Genomic DNA, 19,582 nt, shown 5'->3' with positions numbered 1-19,582 from the left:
TAGACTTTCATGTATTTTTTCCTCTATGCAAAGACTGCTGCCTTTATTTAATGTTCTAAAAATAAAATTTTGTTGTTCCCATTTCTAAATAAAAGAAAATGATTTTCAACTTCCATGAACACAAATAAATGAACAAATAATATCTGAATTAAGCTTACTTTATGGGTGTTTGTTTTTGTTCCCAATTAAAATACATATTTTGTCAAAAGTAACAGCCGCTTCAGGACGGAGATCATGATTGAAACTGTGATCTTTCCTTCATACAGTCCGTAGTCCACCTCAGTGAAAGTGAAGCAGATGTGCTGTGAACAGTACAGCTCCAGTGTGTTCAGACAAAAGAAAGTACAGAACAATTTGGCCAAAATTAAGAGCACAGAATACAAAGTTTTTGCGGTTGCATGTAAAATTAAATTCCTAATAGTAATGTTTGTTCTGTAAATGGTTTGATAATAATTAGAGTCCACTTTCAAAGTTGTCTCCTCATGTGTTCCAAAAGTTCCCCATCACTTGCATCCAACAACCAGCCATTCCTGATTCAGGAACCCGGCAGTCCAGATAATTATGTAATTTATATTTTAAAAAATTCCTTGATATCCCTATATTCCAGAATCAAAGTCACCCCAGGGGTCGGGAGTCACATCCAGGTGGGAAGAGATGTGGGGAATCAGAGGGCCATGTGTTTCTCTGGTGCCTGCTTGTGGGCAAGATACAGGAAAAGGATGCTGGAAAGGGCGCTGACCAGGAAGATTACGTCAAACCAGCGGTGGTAGAAGTTGAACTGCAGCTCTCCCAGAACTTCTGTCACAATGGAGCGATACTCCAGCGGCATGCTCATACGCATCAGCAAGACGGATGAAACAAAATACATCCCCTGAGACAGAGAGAGAAAGTTTTGCTTTATCTGTTGTTTGTATGTTATGTTATAGACAACTATAAAGCGACGGACTCACCATGATCTGAGCGAGGACAAGCACGATGACATTGGAGGACTTGCTGCTTGATATTGCATAGAAGAACTAAAAATGAAAGAGCATTAAATCTTTGGTTAAACAGACAAACCATTGAAAAGAAAAGTTAGTTATTGACCTCAAGATCTATCATGTGATAGTTTTACCTTAGTGAGGGTGATGAGTAAGCCACGAATGGATGTAACGATTATTATACCCACCAAGATGAAAGAAATGTGTTGGGACCAAAACTTTACCTGAGACGGGGAGAAAGATAACAAAAGAATATGAAAAGGATGACAACTTTCATTTAGATTTAAACATAATTCAAGCCTTTGTGAGTGTGAGCTACGAGAACTCAATCAAATAATTGTCTACGTGGGAAAAGATTAAAAGCAATCATGACCAGGTTCACTGCTGAGAAAGCAGCCAGAGAGATGATAATGAGCCGGCAGTTATCTCTACGGGAGGCCATGCAGTATGACATGTGACTATTTCTGCAGGTGTGTACATGTATGTGTGTGTGTGTGTGTGTGTGTGTGTGTGTGTGTGTGTGTGTCTGTGTCTGTGTGTGTGTGTCTGTGTGTGTGTGTGTGTGTGTGTCTTACATCAAACTGGATCCCCAAGTAGTTCACTGTAATTTCAATACCCCTCGTCACAGGATCCGTCTTTCCAACTCGATCGAACACAATGTTTATAGTGGCCTATGAAATACAGAATAGGGTTTTTTTGTTCATTAAATAAACATTTTAACAACAGAAAAACTAAAACTAATTGGATTATGTAACAGTATCTGTGTGTGAGTGTGAGGGAAAGACACAATGCCAGAAAACAAGTGTGATTGTTCTCACCATGAAGATTTTCCAAACACAATAGATGGAAAAGAAGTAGCCGAGGAAATTGAAGTATTTCCCCTGGAATGTCTTAGAGTACTCAATTCGCTCCTAAAGATAAGGAAAGGTGGCAATAAAGCATTAGCAAATCATTTACTGTACATAAGCAACAGAAAATGAGTGGAGTGTGCAAACAAATGAGTGTCTGTTCCCTCAGTTCTCAGTCCAGGTGTCAGAGAGGCCTCCCAGTTAAACAATGGGATTTGAAAAATCTAAACTGAATAAAAATGATTTTCTTCTCATGTGTATGTCAGCATGCTGTCAAACATTTATACACGGACTATGAACTTTTTATTATTATTTTGTTTTATTAGGTCCTGTGATATAATAGTTCATGTGATGTGATGGAAATTAACCTGGTTTAAATGACATAAGGGAAGATTCTGTACATTAAATACAGATTCATATTTATCATATAACAGATGTTTAAAGGTCCAAAGTGTAATATTTAACATGTTGGTAGTAGGGATATAATATTCATAGGTAGGATTTCATTAGTGTATAATCATCACATTTGAGTGTTTTCGTTATCTATCTAATGAGCTGTTTTCATCTACAGAAGGAGGCTGCCATATTGAACCACCGTGTTTCTACAGCAGCCCAGAACGAACAAACCAAACACTGACTCTATAGGGCTTTTCTTTTTTTTTTCGTGAGTTTCACAGCCACCGTTAATTTCTCCAACATGATTGGAAGGCTGAGCTGTATTCAAAATGGTTGAAATCTGCAACCTCAGCCTATATGCCACTGAATTTTACACACTGGTCCTTTAAGTTGGAAAATGCTGTGTTTAGGTATTAGTTACAGATCACTAAGCTAGGGCAGGTTTCGTGTGGTTGAACTGGCATTAATCAACATTATCATTATATAATATTACCATTTAATCAAATTACTCTCTGTAATGTGAAAGGGGTCCCTCAGAGTGCCAGAATGACAGAGAATTAAGTCTGCAGCTTTACTGAGCCTCTTTAAGCTAATTGTTTTGGTTTTATAGCTCTTTCACTGTATGGTTGAGTCTAAGCCGCTCTAATCAGTCCCTGTAGCCAGCCATTCTCAACGAACAAGCTCTGATTAATCCACTGTAAGCACTACTAAATATTGGACATTAAATGTCCACAGAAGAACTACTTCAATGAGATATTATTATTATTGCTTTGTGTTTTAGGGCTGTGATAATACTCATCTATTCGCAAACACCTTAGCCAGAACAACATGTATCTAAAGGCAACTGTGAGGTCAGGGTAAGGACCTGGAGAACTCAGGAACTGAGGAATTAAGTGTACACATGTCACTTTCCCCACATTTAGTAACTAGCTCTGCAATGTTTGACTGTCTCCCTACACCGCCCACTGTGATAATAAACTGAGAGGGTGGGGTAGGGACAAACTACGAAGATACACTGACGTACATAACAACCAATGGGAAACACAATCAAGCATCCACACCTGTACTCAGATTAAAGGGTGATAAAGATCCAAAGTGATAACTTTAAGCAAGTGAGAATTGATTTTGGCAGGTGGGCTGACTGATTATCAGGAGGGACAGACAATCCTTGATAGTCAAAGAAACCACAGATGATACTTCAACTGAGGCTTCATAAAATCTCTCTTTTATCCTCCCCTTGCTGTTTGCTGAGCAGGTAGCGTACAGTGTGTATTTATAACTTTTTCTCTCAAAACCGCTGCCTGCTGCAGCCTGAAACGATACTATGAGTATGGTGAAAGTGAACCAAAACAGCAAAGTTGTGGGCCAGACAGCTAAACAATGAGATGAAACTTAGCTAAAGAGCTGCTCATTCAGGTGATTTCAGATTTTCTGTAAGTTAATCAACCCCTTTTACATTGTCACATTGTCAGTGATACCTTATTATCATAAAAGCATCTACAGCCACTTAAAGACAAAGGTGAGCAATAATCTGAATGGTTTTATTCTGTTTGAATTTGGAAGGTGAAGGTAAATGGGTAGTTTGAATAGGCTACACCTAACTAGTCAGAAGGTCAGTGTTGCAAACCTGCTAATCATTAATTTCTTTTATGTCCTGTTTATTTGTTCCACCTTTAATTTTCAGGGATTTAATAATAGTTATTTTAATGTCCACCTGCAAAACTTCATTCAAGATTATAGTCTGCAAGTTCTTTTTTTTATTTCACTCTCGGTATCTCCATAGTTAAATGGAAAACATGCCTGTATGTGCATGCATTATGTTACCTTGGTAGATTGCAGGTCCACAGTCTCAAGAAACAGTTGTCGACTCAGCTCCTCTAGAGCATCGACCTCCTGCTGGATCAGAGAGAGATCTGGAGGGAAGAAGTTAAGGCTGACATCCACAACAAATGGAGGAGACTTTAACATTAATTCAATATAAATATAAAGGATACTTTCGCTGCCTGTTTGTGTGGAGGTGACACTCTTGATCATGCCCCAGAATCCTGTCTGTTTGTTCTGGTCTTCCCCACGCTGGTACATCTGCCTCCGTGTCATGGCAATTCTTCACATATAGAACAAATTGTAGTGGCACAAATCCTTTGTTTTATGCATTTTATAAAAAGAATAAAAATAAATAACTAACCGTTTCTTCTTGCTGACAATCATGTCCATAGTCTGGAGCAGCCGTCTCTCCAGAGCAAGGATGTCACTGTCAGTTACATTTCTGTGAAAAATAACAAAGCAAGAAGCATCTAAGCAATGTCAGCATGTGTGAACAGGGATACAATTGAGGATAGTAATGTCTGATCCATAAGTGGACTGTAACAGGCTGTGGGATCTGACTGCTGAAGGTTATGTCAGCGTAAAACCCACAGCTGAGCTCACCTGAGGAAATAGGACATGTATGTGTACGGACAGTTGACCGCACCAAACCCAGACAACAAAGCCATGAGTGTGACTCCGATCACACCAACACGACTGATTAGCTGCTCAATGGACAGGATGCCTGAACAAAAGACAACAGATTGAAAACAGCCAAACAATTGTTTCACACATTCTCACATTATGAGGAAAAAAGGCATCCACAGTCAGAAACTAGGCATAAAGGTGCCCAGAGAGGAGAAGGATGCACACTCACCATGTTTTGGACTCAGGATGGGGAATGGGTCCCCCAACTTCCAGAAGAAGTACATAAAGGTAAACCACACCATACAAGCGAACAGAAGCCTCTGTCTCTGCACTACATAGACACAAAGCAAACAGATTTCTGTGACACAATGTGTGAAATAACATCTGTCAAACAGCATCATTCATTTTTAGCTACAGTATTTAATCTTCAGTATTCAGCTGATCAGTTATACTTACACAGGCGTATGTTACTGACAACAAAGTATCCAATGTAGAAAGGCACCACAAAGATTAGAACCAGCAGTATCACATACAGATTCAGCTTCCAGTGGAAATACCTGGAGCTGTGACAAAGATGTGAGAGTTACAATTCTTCATCTGCAATTAGCAGCAACAAAACAGAGTTATATTCCACAGAAAATGCACTTACCTACTACTTAAGGCACCCAGAATCTCAAAGATGATGAGCTCAAACATGGTACATGAAAAAGCAAAAGTGACAGAGAAAACCACCTGGACAATGTACTGTCGCACCTGTCAACAAACACAAAACAAGTCAAGACTGTTACTTAGCACAGAAGATATAGGGATGACGTATGGCTATAGCTCTATTAGTGATGACACTCAACACACCCATCCTAGTGGTCATTCATGAATAAATTCCTTGCGTTAACACTGTACCTCATAATCTTTAAACAGCTGCCGCATAAAGAATAACCAGCCAAATCCAAAGAACAGCACCTGTGTTGGATTTAATGGGATTTATTTGGAGAAAGGAGAGAAGGGAACGATTAAACTGTCATATTTTTAATTTAGTAAAATACTCTTTTTTGAGTTTCATCAAAGTAACAAGTTTGAGTAAATTGAGAAACAAAATTAGAAAAAAGATCTAATTCGGTGTTTCACTAATCTCAAGTGTATGAATTTCTTTACTATATGCATTTTACATGGCAGACATTTTCACATGTCACAGTAGGAAAATCACAGATGTAATGAACAACATAATGACGCCTGTTTTCCATTTAGCTGTTTTCGTTTCAGGGTTCTGGTATATTGTTATTGATAAGACCTGTGTTTTTCCTACAATGACAGGTTTAAATGTTTGGCGTGAAAAAGGCCTTTTGGTTAAACACATTTCCCAATGCTGAGATCGCTTTCACAAAACTCCTCAAACACAGTTTTCTTTACCAACTTACAGTTGAATGCTTTTCAACAAACAACATTTATCACCATTGTCTTTGTATTTATTTATTTATTGCATAATTCAATGCTGCAATATGCAGTATTTCTGCTAGTTTTTAATTGAGTATTTCCAAAATATAAAAGGATGAAACTGAATTCCAGTACACCAGTATTTATATGTGTTACATACGCGTACAGGACAGGTATACAAACATGGAGATGATAGTAAACCCTGTTTAATGCATTGTCACAGTCTGTCCATCCTTACATTACACTGTATGGATGGGCTTTTTATGTTTATCATGTAAAGAGCTAAATATAATATAATAAAACTTTTTAGTTTTTAGGTTAAAAAAGAAAATCTAAAATTGTATGTTAACATGTGCAAAACTGAACTGTTGATACAGAGTCACTAATGGATTAACTAAATGGATTTTAAATTGAATAAAAACATTTGTGTCATGGCAAAAAGTTATTGAGTTTAATCCACTGTTAGACTGTTGTTGTGCTGACTGTGGGGAGAGTTTTGAAACAGAGACCTCACTATTGGAGAAATGTGTTTAACGAACAACGTTAACATGTTGACTGTTTTCAAGATCGTCTTGAGTCTTTTTCACTTTGACAGACGACATTAAAACTTCTACGACGCACACACAAACAGGGCGGTAGTCCAACATATTCACTACACAATATCCAACGTAACGTCAGCTCACAACATGCGCTGGATATTCTTGTTCATTGAGAAAAATACAAACAACAATGTGTCCACTTTACCAACTTATCACTATCGTTACCTGTGAGGTGAACATGATGACCGAGTCCACCAGAAACGACATGATGTGTGTAAAACCGCCTGTTAGTCCGCAGAGGAGTGACCGTACGGCTGAGGAGGGGTCGACGGCAGTTTCAGTTCATGCTGATATGAAACAACAACCAAGCTTCAAGCGCTACAAATGTTTGTTATGTTGCTAAAGAGCTCATTTTAGGAGCATTTGTTGTTCAGCTGTCAACTTGCAACGGTTGACCGTACGTCATCAACATGGAGCGGACAAAACACTTCCGTCGCAAAACTGTGACGTCTCACAATTTAAAAAAACAAAAAAACCCGAAACGTAAATCACAAGATTCATCGATTTTTGTTTTTATTTTATTTTGTTATATTACTAATTATTTTGGATAAATATAAAATAATGAGCTTGGTAACTTGGTTATTTAACACTGTGAGGGTTTCGACGGGGTTGTTGTGGTTACCATGTTTACCTGCAGAGGTTGTGGTTACCATGTTTACCTGCAGAGGGCGACAAATCAGCGGTTTGCTATCAGACACTGAAACGGTTTCTAAATGCACCGAATGAGAAATGTTTTTGTTTTGTGTCTTCTGTTATGTTAATGCTTTAACAGTAATTTCAAACACACCGATTTTCCTCAGATATTACTTAAATAAAAAATAAAAATCTAATATTTTTTAAGCATGCATTTTACATATCAACATTTGGAAATGTGTGGGAAGGACATGGAAGACACTGAAATCTCCACCAGTCCCACAAAGCTATACAAACTAAGGGACACTAGGGGGCGCTGGTAGTCCAACCCTGAGCGCTGGCATTGTCTGCACTCAGAGCTCATCCACATCCAGAAAAGTGAAGTTAGGAGCTGCCACCGGCTGGTGTTCATTGTTCTGGTGGTGCGCAGAATAGAAAACACTCGGATGAGTAAAAATAGTTTCCTGCTCGTTCTGGAGTGATGTTTCAAAAGACTGCTGGGTCATAAGGACGGGCAAGATGTTGCAGAGGTAGAAGATCTTCAATTGTTGGCTTTTACCTTTTGCATTAGGACAAGTAGAGGTGAGTGTCTCAGCCTCATGGGTGTATAATTTATGACACATGGAAAAGAGAATATGTGACAGATAATTCAGTTCTCCATAGTTTTCTTGATTAACTGCAGATTGTCTCATTTAATCAAGAAAATATGGACATTCCTATTATTGCTGTATATGTTTGGTGTGCAATTGGCTATAAAAAGTTTTATATTTATCTATAAAGTTCATTGCAAGTTGTTGTATTAGACTTGAATTCAACCTAGAATATGTTTGTTCAGCGATGTGGCAGAAAAAAATGTTTTGACATTTTTAAAGCCCTCTGATAACATGATACCCACTAATAGCTCAGCTATTTTAAATCTGAATCTCTTTGTTCAGTGGATGTGGTCCCTGAAAAACTTATTTCATTTCATTGCCCCACACTGAATCGTTTAATAGTTAAATGTGTTGGACGGCATCTAGTGACCACGGGTCCTGAACTGCCTCGGGGGAAAATTACGTTAGCACATCAAAATTCTTTCACTGTTGGATAACCAGTTGTATAAACTATAGGAGAGCTTGATAGAGTTCATGTTGACTAAGATAACTTGAACATTTTCTACATCTCAGTACCACCTCAGTTCCTCCTCCCTGTTAAATGAGCAATGAAGAAGATGATGAGCCAGGCCTCCTGTAGGAATGGTCTGCAGGTGTGTTTACTCCTACTGATGGTGGGAAGACTGCAGGGTGAGTATGTCATGCTAATACAGGTATGGAAAAACTCAAATCAAGAACTCACGTCACACTAAATTATGATGTTGTTTTAAATTGGTTGGATTTTTCAGGAAGGGTAACAGCACCAGAGCGTCTGGAAGCTCCAGTGGAGAAGCCTTTTACTCTGATGTGCAGTGTTTTGAGGGAACGAGGTGAGTCTCTGAAGCAGGTGCGTTGGCTGGATGTCCAGAACCAGACCCTGCTGAGCTACCTGCCCGGCCAAAGAGACAGTGTGAGTGGACAGCAGCATGTGGAGCTCGCCTCCTCCCCAAAGGACTCCTCGGCTATCACCATCCGTAGGGTGGGCTTCCGTGACGAAGGCTGCTACACCTGCATCTTTGACATGATACCTTCGGGTTCAAAGCAGGGACAGATCTGCCTCACTGTTACCGGTGAGTAAGACCATTGATGACAGCAGGTTTGGACAAGGATGCGGTTTCTGCAAATAGAAAAACACCAGTTTGTTACAATGCAGACAAGACCTAATGTATTTCCAACCCTGAGACTCCATAGGTTCACTCTGGTGGGTGCAGTTCAGCTTCATAAAGTGTAATTTCCTGTTATGTTTCTTCTGATGATCATGACTCTAAGAATGGCATAAAATGCCCTAAAAAAGGTTTATTAAAAAAGATATAGTATATATCAACTCTACAGCCTTATGATTTGATTTTTGAGGTAGTAAGCACAGAACACATGAGGAGTTAGGATGAGTATCAGTAGTGTAAGCTTTGGTTATTGGATCTCCAGGGGCTCATAGTAAACAATAAAGATGTGGACCTCTGACATATTGTCAACCCTGGCTAGAAAAGTTTAGATGAAACATGAGTTTTTGTAGCCAGGAAATGACTGCTATTCTGACATGGTCATGAAGGTTGTGAACTGAGTGGGAGAGGCCTCCGCTTGAGGCCGGGTTGAGTAATGATCATGATGAGGGAGCTCAGATATCCAGAATTTGGTGCCTGAATCAGATGAGATTCCCCAAACTTAGGAGATTTGCTAATAATTAGTAATTGTTTATTATAAAGTAGCTACCAATATCAGTGAGGAATTACACAGCCTTACATAGAGGTGCTCAAATGAGAATCATAAAATGACAGTTGCCTGAATTAATTTTCATAGTTTCTTCCTCTGTTGGTGTTTCATGGCTTAATGCTGCACGGAGTGTCAGAAAAATGGGAAGAACTGTTATTCCAACTTGGGAGTGTTGACACATAATTCCTTTATGGCTAGCTCCTCTGTTATTCTTGTAGCCTCACCAGATAAACTTGGCTTCTTTTGTTGTATTACGTACTAGCAGTAAAAATAGACAGAAAGGAACTGTGTATAGCTCATTTTAAAGGTCCGGTGTGTAACATTTAGGGGGATCTATTGGCAGAAATGGAATATAAGGTTCATCAATGTGTTTTTATTAGCATATTATCACCTGAAAATAATCTAAATAGATAAAATAATGAATGAGCCGTTTCTATGTACAGACACCGTGGGTGTCCTTACTTAGTGTAAGTTACGATATCTCCCACTCACCTAGTGGGAGATATCGTCTGTGTCAGAAATTGCAGATACAGACTTGGAATTACAACTCGGAGGCTTACGTGAAAAGTTTTTTTCCCACTCTGCTGTTCCTAATTACGATTTAAACAATGCATGTGGAATAACTCATTTTGGATGCCTTCTGTTTGCACCCGCCCATTAAGATGAAACACAACCAGTTCTGCAGTAGACTCCAGAGACAGCTACTCCTCCCTGCAACCTGAATATCAATCTGCTGTGGGGATTTACTGAAAATATGTGAATACAGATGTCCTGAACCACCCCTAACCTCTGAACACAAGTTGATGAGCCCGTTGAGGCTCAGCCAGTCATGTTAATAAAGAGCTGTGGAGCAGTGGGAGAAGGAGGGCTTATTTTTCTAACCAGAAACAGCTGTTGCAGATTCCAGTAACTGGTTTCTGTTTGGGTGCCTCATATTTCTGATTATTAGCGTTGTTCTGTTTTTCACCCTGTGTCAACCTGTTCTTTGTTCTTTGTATCTTGTCTGCACATCCATCATTCTTTCATTGGATGGTATGCTCTTTTCATTCCCAGCGCAAGTCACTGTCGACAGCAACAAAACAGCAGTGAGTGGCAAGAAGGCCTCCCTCTCGTGCTCCTACGGTTTGCCTGAGAAGGTGCAACAGATCATATGGAGACACACTTCTGCACAAGGAGACTCCTCACAGGTGGCCTCCTTTGCAAAGCGGAGTGACCCCATGATAGAGCCACCCTACCAGGGGAGAGTCTGGCTAAGTGCCTCCCTGTCCGACAGTCAGCTCACCATCCAGCCTGTCGCTATCCAGGATGAGGGCTGCTACACATGCCTGTACACCACACTCCCTGCAGGACAGAAGAGCTCCACGGTTTGCCTCGCCACCTATGGTAAACATCTTTTTCCCCAACTAGCCATCATCACTGATTATTTCATATTATGTTTTTTAAAAGTAAACGAAACAAAATGGCTGAGGGGAAATTTGAACTCCATCTGAAATGATCCAAGATGGGGGACAAAATTCACACTCCTCGTTCCGTTCAAAAATGTTTCTTTACAATAATAGTTAGACATTTTGGGAAATTCTTTTTCGCTTTCTTCAGGAGAGTTGAAGAATACCACTCTCATGTCCATCGGTAAATATAAGGCTACTGCCAACAGCTTGATAGTTTAGTTTAGCAGGAATGGAACGAGGAGGAAACCGCCTGCCTGGCTCTATATCAAAATAAAATTAGTTCAACAAACGGATCCTTTAAGTTCTGGCATCTGAGTTAGCCAAAGTCAAGTCCTCCTGGAAGTCACCTCTAGGTTTGCTGCTGGTGTTTTGTCATGTTTTGTACTACCAGATCATATCCTCTGCCGCGGATCAGCAAGAAAGCACTGTCTGTGGAGAAACAAACACAACTGCAACTTACCCACTTGTTTTGGCTAACTCAGGCTACAGTAACCTCAGACTTCAGCTTCCTTAAAGAAGAAATGAAAAAAGAAATCCATCCGTTAATTGCAAAATACTTGTTTAACTTGGGGAAGTGGACATTTTGTTTCCAATGCAGTTGTTACAGTGCTGTTTTGTTTAACAATAGTGCCACTTTTTATGAAAGAATAAGTTGTTTGGATGAAAATTTTTGCAGGGCTGTAGTTGTGAGCGGATTTGTTCTTCAATAGATGTAGGAGCTGGGTGGACAGGATCCTGTAGGAAAGTCGTAGAAAGACATGTTTGCGTAAGTGCCAAGAGACTCAACTTTAGACTTTGTGTCTGTAGGAAAGACAGGTACCTCTGGGATTTAGACAGGAATGTTGATCTTTTCTTCCTGGTTGTAGCTGCTGAGTGTTTTCATGATACAGCAAGGCTACGCTGTTGACTGATTTGTTAACACACAAACACAGAGCAGTGTGTCCATGTGAAGAATGGAGCATTCGAAAGAATGATGGAGGCAGGGAGTGAGGTCCTGATGCATGACTGTGTCAGTGTTTGCCGCAGACAGTGATTCCCTCTGTGCTTTGTCTCTCTCTCTTTTTGCTCATTTGCTTTCCCACTTTTCTCCCATTCCCTTTCTCTCACAGTTATCTCAACAAACAGATGTGCTTTTGTTTGAAATCGAACTGTACAGTACAGTAGGTGTTTCTAGTAGTGAAGCACGATTAGCATTAATCGTTTTTTTTCTGTTTATTGCTGCCTGTCTTCCACCCCCGTCCCACTCTGATGATGTGATGTTTCTTTACCCCAACTCTCACACATACTGTCCACACACACTGATAGCTAAAACAAATGATCTCATGATCTCAGCAAAAAAATACCACTGAAGTAGGTCATAAAAATTCTTCAAAATGTAATGGAAACATCATTAAATTTAAATGGCATAAATTACATAAAATTTAGATTTAATGTATTTATAAACGTACATTGTTCGGCCACTTGTTCAAATAAAAGAGGTAGTCAAAATGAGTAACTATAATGCATCTGCTTAGCAGAAGTTTTAAGTCTTAATGCCATAAATAAAGCTGCCAGTGGGTTCAGTTTAGCATGGGATGAAATTACCACACTAGATGCTGGCTATAATCATAATTCTAATATTATAATAACAATGTATCAAAAGACAGTGTGAAAGGGGTCACCCGTAGTAATGAACCTACAGAAAATGATCACCTCACCTCTGCAGCCGCCCATTGGGGAGTTTACAGTGCTTTATAGTGAGTTTCAACTCATTGTTTATCTACTTTGGTTTATCTCACCACTCTCATAGCATCATTTTCAGCAACAGCAGGCAGCTGTTTTCAGTGAGAAAGCTCGAAAATCCACTGTACACAAATTGCTCAGCACCAAACAGCAGATAGACACAGTTATCAACTAGGTGGTTAAAGTATATGCAGCAATAACCGTGCAAAAATGTGCCATTACAACTAAAAGTCCTGCATTTAAAAGAAGTGCTAATTGTGCAGAACAATATCCTCCGTCAGTATTGTACAGTTGAATTGAACTTATTCTGTACTTTTATAAAAGTGTATTGTATTTTCATCATTGGTTTTGTGTGTAAAATGTTATGTTAGTACTTGAGAAAATGTAGTACAAATTAAATAATTGCTTTGGTGGGAACTCTTTGGTACATATTTTTTTGTTAAATTTCTTTCTTTATGTATTTTATAGACATTAGGTCTATTTTAAGTTAACAATCAGTGCAAAATGACGTTCCTTACATTGTGTTAAGGAATAAAATGAATATATGCCTTTTATATGGCGTCACAGTGGTACAGAGTCTTACATATTTAGTACAAAGATTTTGGGGAAAGATTTAGATAAACTGTGGAATTTAAATAGAATTTCACACCATTTTTGTGCTCGTTCACAGGGAATTATGGTTTGGATTGTTCAAGGAATTTTTTCCTGTTGTGGTTTGACCCAGCCCGAAATCTGATACAATCCAGACCGACAGTGGGTAAAGTTCACCACCTAGAGCTCCGAGAAGACACTGAAACTACGAGGGCCAAATATCTGTGGCTAAATGTGTTCTTGCCAACAAAAATGTTCTCGGTTCCAGTGTATCACATTCCTCGCTCAGCCCCGAGAACAGAGAATTGAAAACAGCCAGAGACTTACTTATGGATCTTAAGTGTGCAGGAATTCACATACCTTAGCTGATCCAAAGGCTTCAAGGTTTTTCCCAGGTATCATCTCAGCAATTTGCCCAAAGATATACAAATACTGCAATCAGATTTTTTTGACTAAAATAATGTGCTTTATATACACGTCCTCCCACAGCGTACTTTCCATATTTCACTTAGTGCCTGATCATCATGTAACATTTCCATAGCTTCCTGGCTTGTGAATGTCACACACAGCACAGGAGAACAAAAGAAGAAATAATTAATCATAGTGCATCTCATTGTGAGCATGTTTTGTGTGTTAATGTGTGCCAGTGTGTTAGCTTTTGTCTGTTTATTTCTCCCAGTGCTGCCCAAACCTCAGGTGAGCTACAAGACTACCTCTCCAGGTGTGATCGAAGCCAACTGCACCTCAGTGTCGCGCCCCCCAGCGGAGATAGTGTGGAACGTGGAGAGGGATAACCGCACTATGGGCCCCCCTGTTACGACACAGCTCCCACAGGGAGACGGGACCACACTGGTCATCAGCACACTGACTGTCCAATCAGGCCTCCTTAAAGATGTGTCCGTCAAATGCTTGGTGCACCACAAAGGGCTTGAGTCACCGATTGCTGTATCCATGAACACCAAAAGTGAGTTGGTGTCAGTGAACTCTTTTTTTTTTCAAGAATTGTGTCTTTGTTTTTCCTGGCATACTCCAAAAGTGCTTTATATCATCATTACTTTAGAATACTGAATAAAGAGGAAGGAAGTCAGAGACAACATGTGCACATTGTACTGATACAATAGTTCTCAGTAAGTAAAAAAGATCTTTGTCAAGCATTGTCAAAAAAAATCACAAAGTTTAATAAATTATATTTCACTGATTCTGAGACAAGAATGAGATTCAATATGTTTTTGCATAATATATATTTTGAGTTTTTTTTAAATATGCAAGAAATAGTGTCCGTTGCCATAGAGGCATGCTTTCTCCTTTATACAAGAGTGTCAGACTGTGAGGATGTTTAAATCTATATTGCTTGTTCTGCTTTGTAACAGTGCCTGACAAAGATCTCTGTTTGATCAAAATGTTGCCCTGTTAAATGTATTGGCAGCTGTGTGGATCTTTTTTTTTTGTACTTTGTCCGTCATAATACAAAGGAAAGCTATGACCACAGAGTTCTTATATTATTCCTATTTTTGAGATGTAGAATTTCCTCTGTACAAACATTTTTAAAATATATATTTTATAAAAAATAAAAATAACTTCCTATTAGTTTTAATGCAGTTTAGGATGAGCAGTAGGAAGCCTAAGTGTGCTTATATTTGTCATGTGTGCGATGGCTCTAGTTTGCTGTCAACCTTTAGTTGACCTTAGTTTCATGGGTCAGGAGTGCACACATCAAATAAATCAGATGGTAAGTAAATCTCAAATCTAATCAGTGATGGTCCACCAAGAGGAAGCCGTGTCCAGACTAGCACAGGCTGTACAGTACACAGGCACAAATACCAACATAAATTTTTGCTTCTAATGACATTTAATCTGGATTTTGTATGGGCAGAATTTACACACTGTAGTTTATGATTTTTTAAAAATGTGTCCTTTCTAGTTGGGACGGCTCTCACCATCCTGATCTCAGTCACCACAGTGGCAGCCCTGTTGGTCATGTCCCTCTGCTTCTGCCTGTGGAAGTGTTTCTTGCGCAAAGAAGGTGAGCGTGTGTCTTGTGTGTGTGTGTGTGTGTGTGTGTGTGTGTGTGTGTGTGTGTGTGTGGTGTTTCTAATGTATACTCTGCACTGTTTCTCAACGCCAATGCTTATATCAACAATTAAGGGAAAACAGTCATAGCGTCACACTCCTTTACACCTCATGTCTTCACACCGTTAGATACAGATGTACAAAAGCACAGGTGGCTATGTGTCAATGGGAAAATGTCAGTAGGGTATATAAACAGTCTTTTTAAAAGGGACAAAAACATTTATAATAAAATAAAAGATACAATATTAATACAAGAATAAGAATGATAAGATTAGATTTCACTATAATGAGGGTGAGCTTTAATGAATTCTTGAAGTATTTCATTGGTTCATTTACACAATTTAATTTTTCAGTTGTATTGTTTTTTCACAATGTCGTCTTGATTTATTTAATATTGAACATTTTTGGGCTCAATAAATTAGTGGCATGATGTCTAAGTCATCCATTTCAACTTCCTTTTTAAGCTACCTGCACTCCATCTGCACTTCATTTATCTAGTCAATGTTCTGTCTGCGCATGAAATAAAACAATCATAGAGCTGTGTACCGTCGTAGTGCTAACAATGTAATATGTATTGTATAGAATGAGGAAGTATCAGCCAAAGCAGAGCTCAAACTGGAGCCTTAAAAAACTCATACAGGAAAACAGCTAAATATTCTGTCTTGTAGGGTGTTAGATGTGAAAGCAGTGCTATGCTACATTACCTAAAGACAATCATCAAGATGACCAAGATTAAGCTAATCTTTAACAGCTTACTAGCTAATGTTTAATGAAGTTGGATTCTACTCTATGTTAACGCTAAAATGGAAAAGTTAGTTTGTGTGCCTATAAACATCTTTACAGGTACAAGTTACAATACTGTTAACCTCTCATTCTGAGCAAAAAGGAGTCAAATTAACCGTAAAGGTCTCGTCCCACTGCCTCTTTTTACTCGAATGAAGACATGCTTTATGTTGAAACACTATTGCTGCATCTTATCAAAAAGCTCTAAATATAATATACGATATAACTCTCCAGATAATGTATTGTACAAGCCAAGACAATGTAACTATCACAGTATTCAGTTTCTTTATAATCCTACAGGTCAAATATAATATTTTTGTCATGAGTGTTGCCATCGAATGTACAGCTTTGATGTCTCTGCATGTGTTTCTTTTTAAGCAGTAGTTATCTAGAGTTTCAGGTTTGGAGGGCAATCCATCCTCATTACTAGCCTTATTGTGTTGTGATAGCTGCACCAAGTCAGATGTCCTTTTGATGGAAAATGTAGATATGAGAAAACAGTGAAGTTTTAAAAACATGCATTCTTCTATTTTGTGTCATTACTTCTCCTGCTCTCTCTCCATGCATTTCCTTTCAGCTGATTAATCTTTCAGATGAGACCAGAAGCTGAAAGGAAGAGGCAGAGTAGTTTCCCTGCATCATCACCATCATCTTGGTACGAAGGGAAGATGTTCTGACACACCTCTATAGAATGTCAAATACAATCCTATGTATGAGCGCCAACTGTACAACGACATTCATCTCTGCTCTTCTGCCTCCGCACCTGACTCTTATATAATCTCCAGGCTGTCCTCACATGAAGTCAATGAGGAAATGTTGAGTGGATCATATGTTTTCTCTCTCTGTAATTGATTGAGTTGATGGCCACACATTCCCCAACGCACAGCAGAGTCACTGTATGACGAGTTAAAGTACAGTGATTTTGCTGTTACAGCATATTGCATGTCTTTGAAATACTCTCCTGTTTGTCTCTCTTTATTAGTCCTTAAAGGATAAGTCTGGTGAAGTTATATTTCTTCACATCCCATGAAAAGACTGAACAGCAAATGGATAGATTCTGCTAACAACTATTGTCTGTGTAGCCAAAGCACGATATATTGTATTCCTCTGAGCTCCTCTGATGTCCAACAACTATAAAAACACATCACCATCCTGCTTCTGTAAATACTCACAAGCACACCAAATGTGTATTAATCCACAGCTAAAAGTAGTCCCCCATAAAATATTCTACAGTGCTCAGCTGTTTTTGGAAATCATTTAGCTTTTTTTAATGTCAAAACTCTATTCAAGCCTTTATCTACATAGGATTTTTTTGACAATAAAAAAAATAAGGAATATCGCCAGCCTTATCCTTTAAATAACCCAGCTAATCGCCACCGTGGGCTCACCCCTAGTGTTTTTCTTCGTGTACCTCAGTCAAAGGCCTCTGTCACTTCTGTGTATTTCTAAAAGGAGGGTGGGGTCAGGGACTGACCCTGAAGAATAGTCAGTAGTTTACCTAAGGGGGCTGCATACTTATGTCTTGTTTGTGTAATATCTATTGCAAACTTTTCTACACATTTCACAGACTGTTTGAGTGTGTTGTGAGAGTGTGTTGTCCTTCTGCCTGTCGAAGTGTTTCTTGCGCAAAGAAGGTGAGTGTGTGTCTTTGTGTGTGTGTGTGTGTGTGTGTGTGTGGGCGTGTGTGTGCATATTTGTTAGAGGTTAGATTTCACGATCAGATAGCTTGAATCAATTCCCTGAGAAAGCAACACTGAAACCCTTTTGTTGCCCCCGAAAGGAATGCGTGTGTTGTTGCCCGTGTAGGCGAGTTCACGTGTGTGAAAATGTGAGTGTGCAGGTTGGGCTGCGGCAAGGAAGTTTAGTGGTTGGATAACGGTTAAATGCCCAGAAGAGCCACTGTTTGAGTGTTCTTGACAAAAAAACTAAAATCGTGCATGCTCATTTGTCAGTCACTCTGGATCAAAGTGGCACCTATATATGCCCAAATGCCTTTTGTGACATATCATGTTTGCATGTGTACAGGGGCATTTTAAAAACTGAAGCTTTAAGCTGAAATAATCTTGTATATCAAAGCATATGATTAGAATCAGTCAGTTATCATCCAAATAACATGTAGGTTATATTCGAGCTTTGTGCTTCAGTCGGGCACGTCACAGTCCTCACCATTAATAAGAGTCCTCTGTCGGCATAGTTTCACTATATGCATACTACATTGATTATGAGCCCAGAGTTTACATTAGAATAACTCTGAAATGTGGTTTCAGAACATTTTTAAATGGAAATGTAACTTAGTATCAGCCCTGTACAGAGCACAACTGTAAGGAAGAAAATATGACCAACTCTGAAAAGTTGATGTAATAAATGCAACAAACAGAATAATAAAAAATATTTAAAATAATATGTTTCTGAATCTTAATCACTTTATAATCTTTCAATGCCACTTCTTCTGCTTTTTCAGCTCAGCTTTATACCTCTCAGAAATTCACGAAATTCCTTTCTAGTGTGCCAAACCTGGCTTCCAGATGCTCATTTTTTGTGTCCTTTTTCATCCCAAGCCAGGCTGGTTATGGTGGACCTCACAGAGCACACACATGTTGTGCACACACATGTTGTGCACACACAGAGAGCCTTCAGCATATGTCAATTCTGTTCTCTGGTGTGTTTATAAGTTCTGGGATAACAGACACTATTTATTAGCTTTGTTACATGTGTTTGTGTATTTAACTCAACACCTATATTTGTCTCATCTGTATATATATATATATATATATATATATATATATATATATATATATAAACATGTCAATTTCCACTCAGCGGACATTTAAAAAATAGAATACCAACTGATCCATGTCTACTTCTATCAATAATCAATTTTTAAGGGAGATTTTGGAGTAGTAACACAAGCATTCATCCATCCTGGACACTTTGTTAGATGTTCAAGTCCAGACAATGTGTGAGTGACCTCAGGCTCGATCTAATCAGGCCTGTGTCAAACGCTGCCTTCGCACAAGCCTCTGCTTTCTCCATCTCTCTGCCGTCTAAACCAGGGCTTTGTCCACCAGAGAAAAAAACACAATTACTGGGGTGTGTGTGTGTGTGTGTGAGAGAGAGAGAGAGAGAGAGACACACTGAGAAACAGAAAGAGAGAGAGAGCGAGAGGAGAGACTATATGAGCAGAACTTATGTGTGGGCTGTTAGCTGAGATGAAAAATTTCCACTCAGTGACAGAAAAGAAGTTCACCACCTCATTTCACATGATGTTCAAGACTCCTATAAAGCATG

At 39.0% G+C, this 19,582-nt stretch overlaps 2 protein-coding genes across 3 annotated transcripts; one reads left to right on the top strand and one right to left on the bottom strand.

The window, feature by feature from the left end:
• Positions 1–142: 142 nt before the first annotated feature.
• si:ch73-390b10.2 (Golgi pH regulator) lies at positions 143–7,131 on the bottom strand. Of its 2 annotated transcripts, XM_051403486.1 has the most exons (14): positions 6,871–7,131; positions 5,576–5,635; positions 5,325–5,428; positions 5,132–5,238; positions 4,905–5,006; positions 4,652–4,772; positions 4,410–4,490; positions 4,219–4,328; positions 4,049–4,137; positions 1,799–1,891; positions 1,556–1,651; positions 1,115–1,204; positions 951–1,016; positions 143–871 (listed from the first exon to the last, which is right to left on the bottom strand). In XM_051403486.1, the coding sequence occupies exons 1-14, from the start codon at positions 6,910–6,912 to the stop codon at positions 665–667; spliced, it is 1,368 nt and encodes a 455-aa protein (XP_051259446.1). In that variant the 5' UTR covers positions 6,913–7,131; the 3' UTR covers positions 143–664. The 2 variants fall into 2 exon arrangements, with proteins under 2 accessions (XP_051259446.1, XP_051259447.1); XM_051403487.1 differs by lacking the exon at positions 5,576–5,635.
• Positions 7,132–7,699: 568 nt separating this feature from the next.
• Positions 7,700–18,695, top strand: zgc:113337 (uncharacterized protein LOC503741 homolog). The gene is made up of 7 exons (XM_051403495.1): positions 7,700–7,920; positions 8,505–8,621; positions 8,720–9,040; positions 10,734–11,063; positions 14,121–14,405; positions 15,363–15,464; positions 16,872–18,695. The coding sequence occupies exons 2-7, from the start codon at positions 8,540–8,542 to the stop codon at positions 16,877–16,879; spliced, it is 1,128 nt and encodes a 375-aa protein (XP_051259455.1). The 5' UTR covers positions 7,700–7,920; positions 8,505–8,539; the 3' UTR covers positions 16,880–18,695.
• Positions 18,696–19,582: the final 887 nt, after the last annotated feature.

Source organism: Dicentrarchus labrax, unplaced genomic scaffold (assembly GCF_905237075.1).
Source record: "Dicentrarchus labrax unplaced genomic scaffold, dlabrax2021, whole genome shotgun sequence".
NCBI classification, from domain to species: Eukaryota; Metazoa; Chordata; class Actinopteri; family Moronidae; genus Dicentrarchus; species Dicentrarchus labrax.
This window is presented reverse-complemented; position numbering and strand designations above follow the sequence as displayed.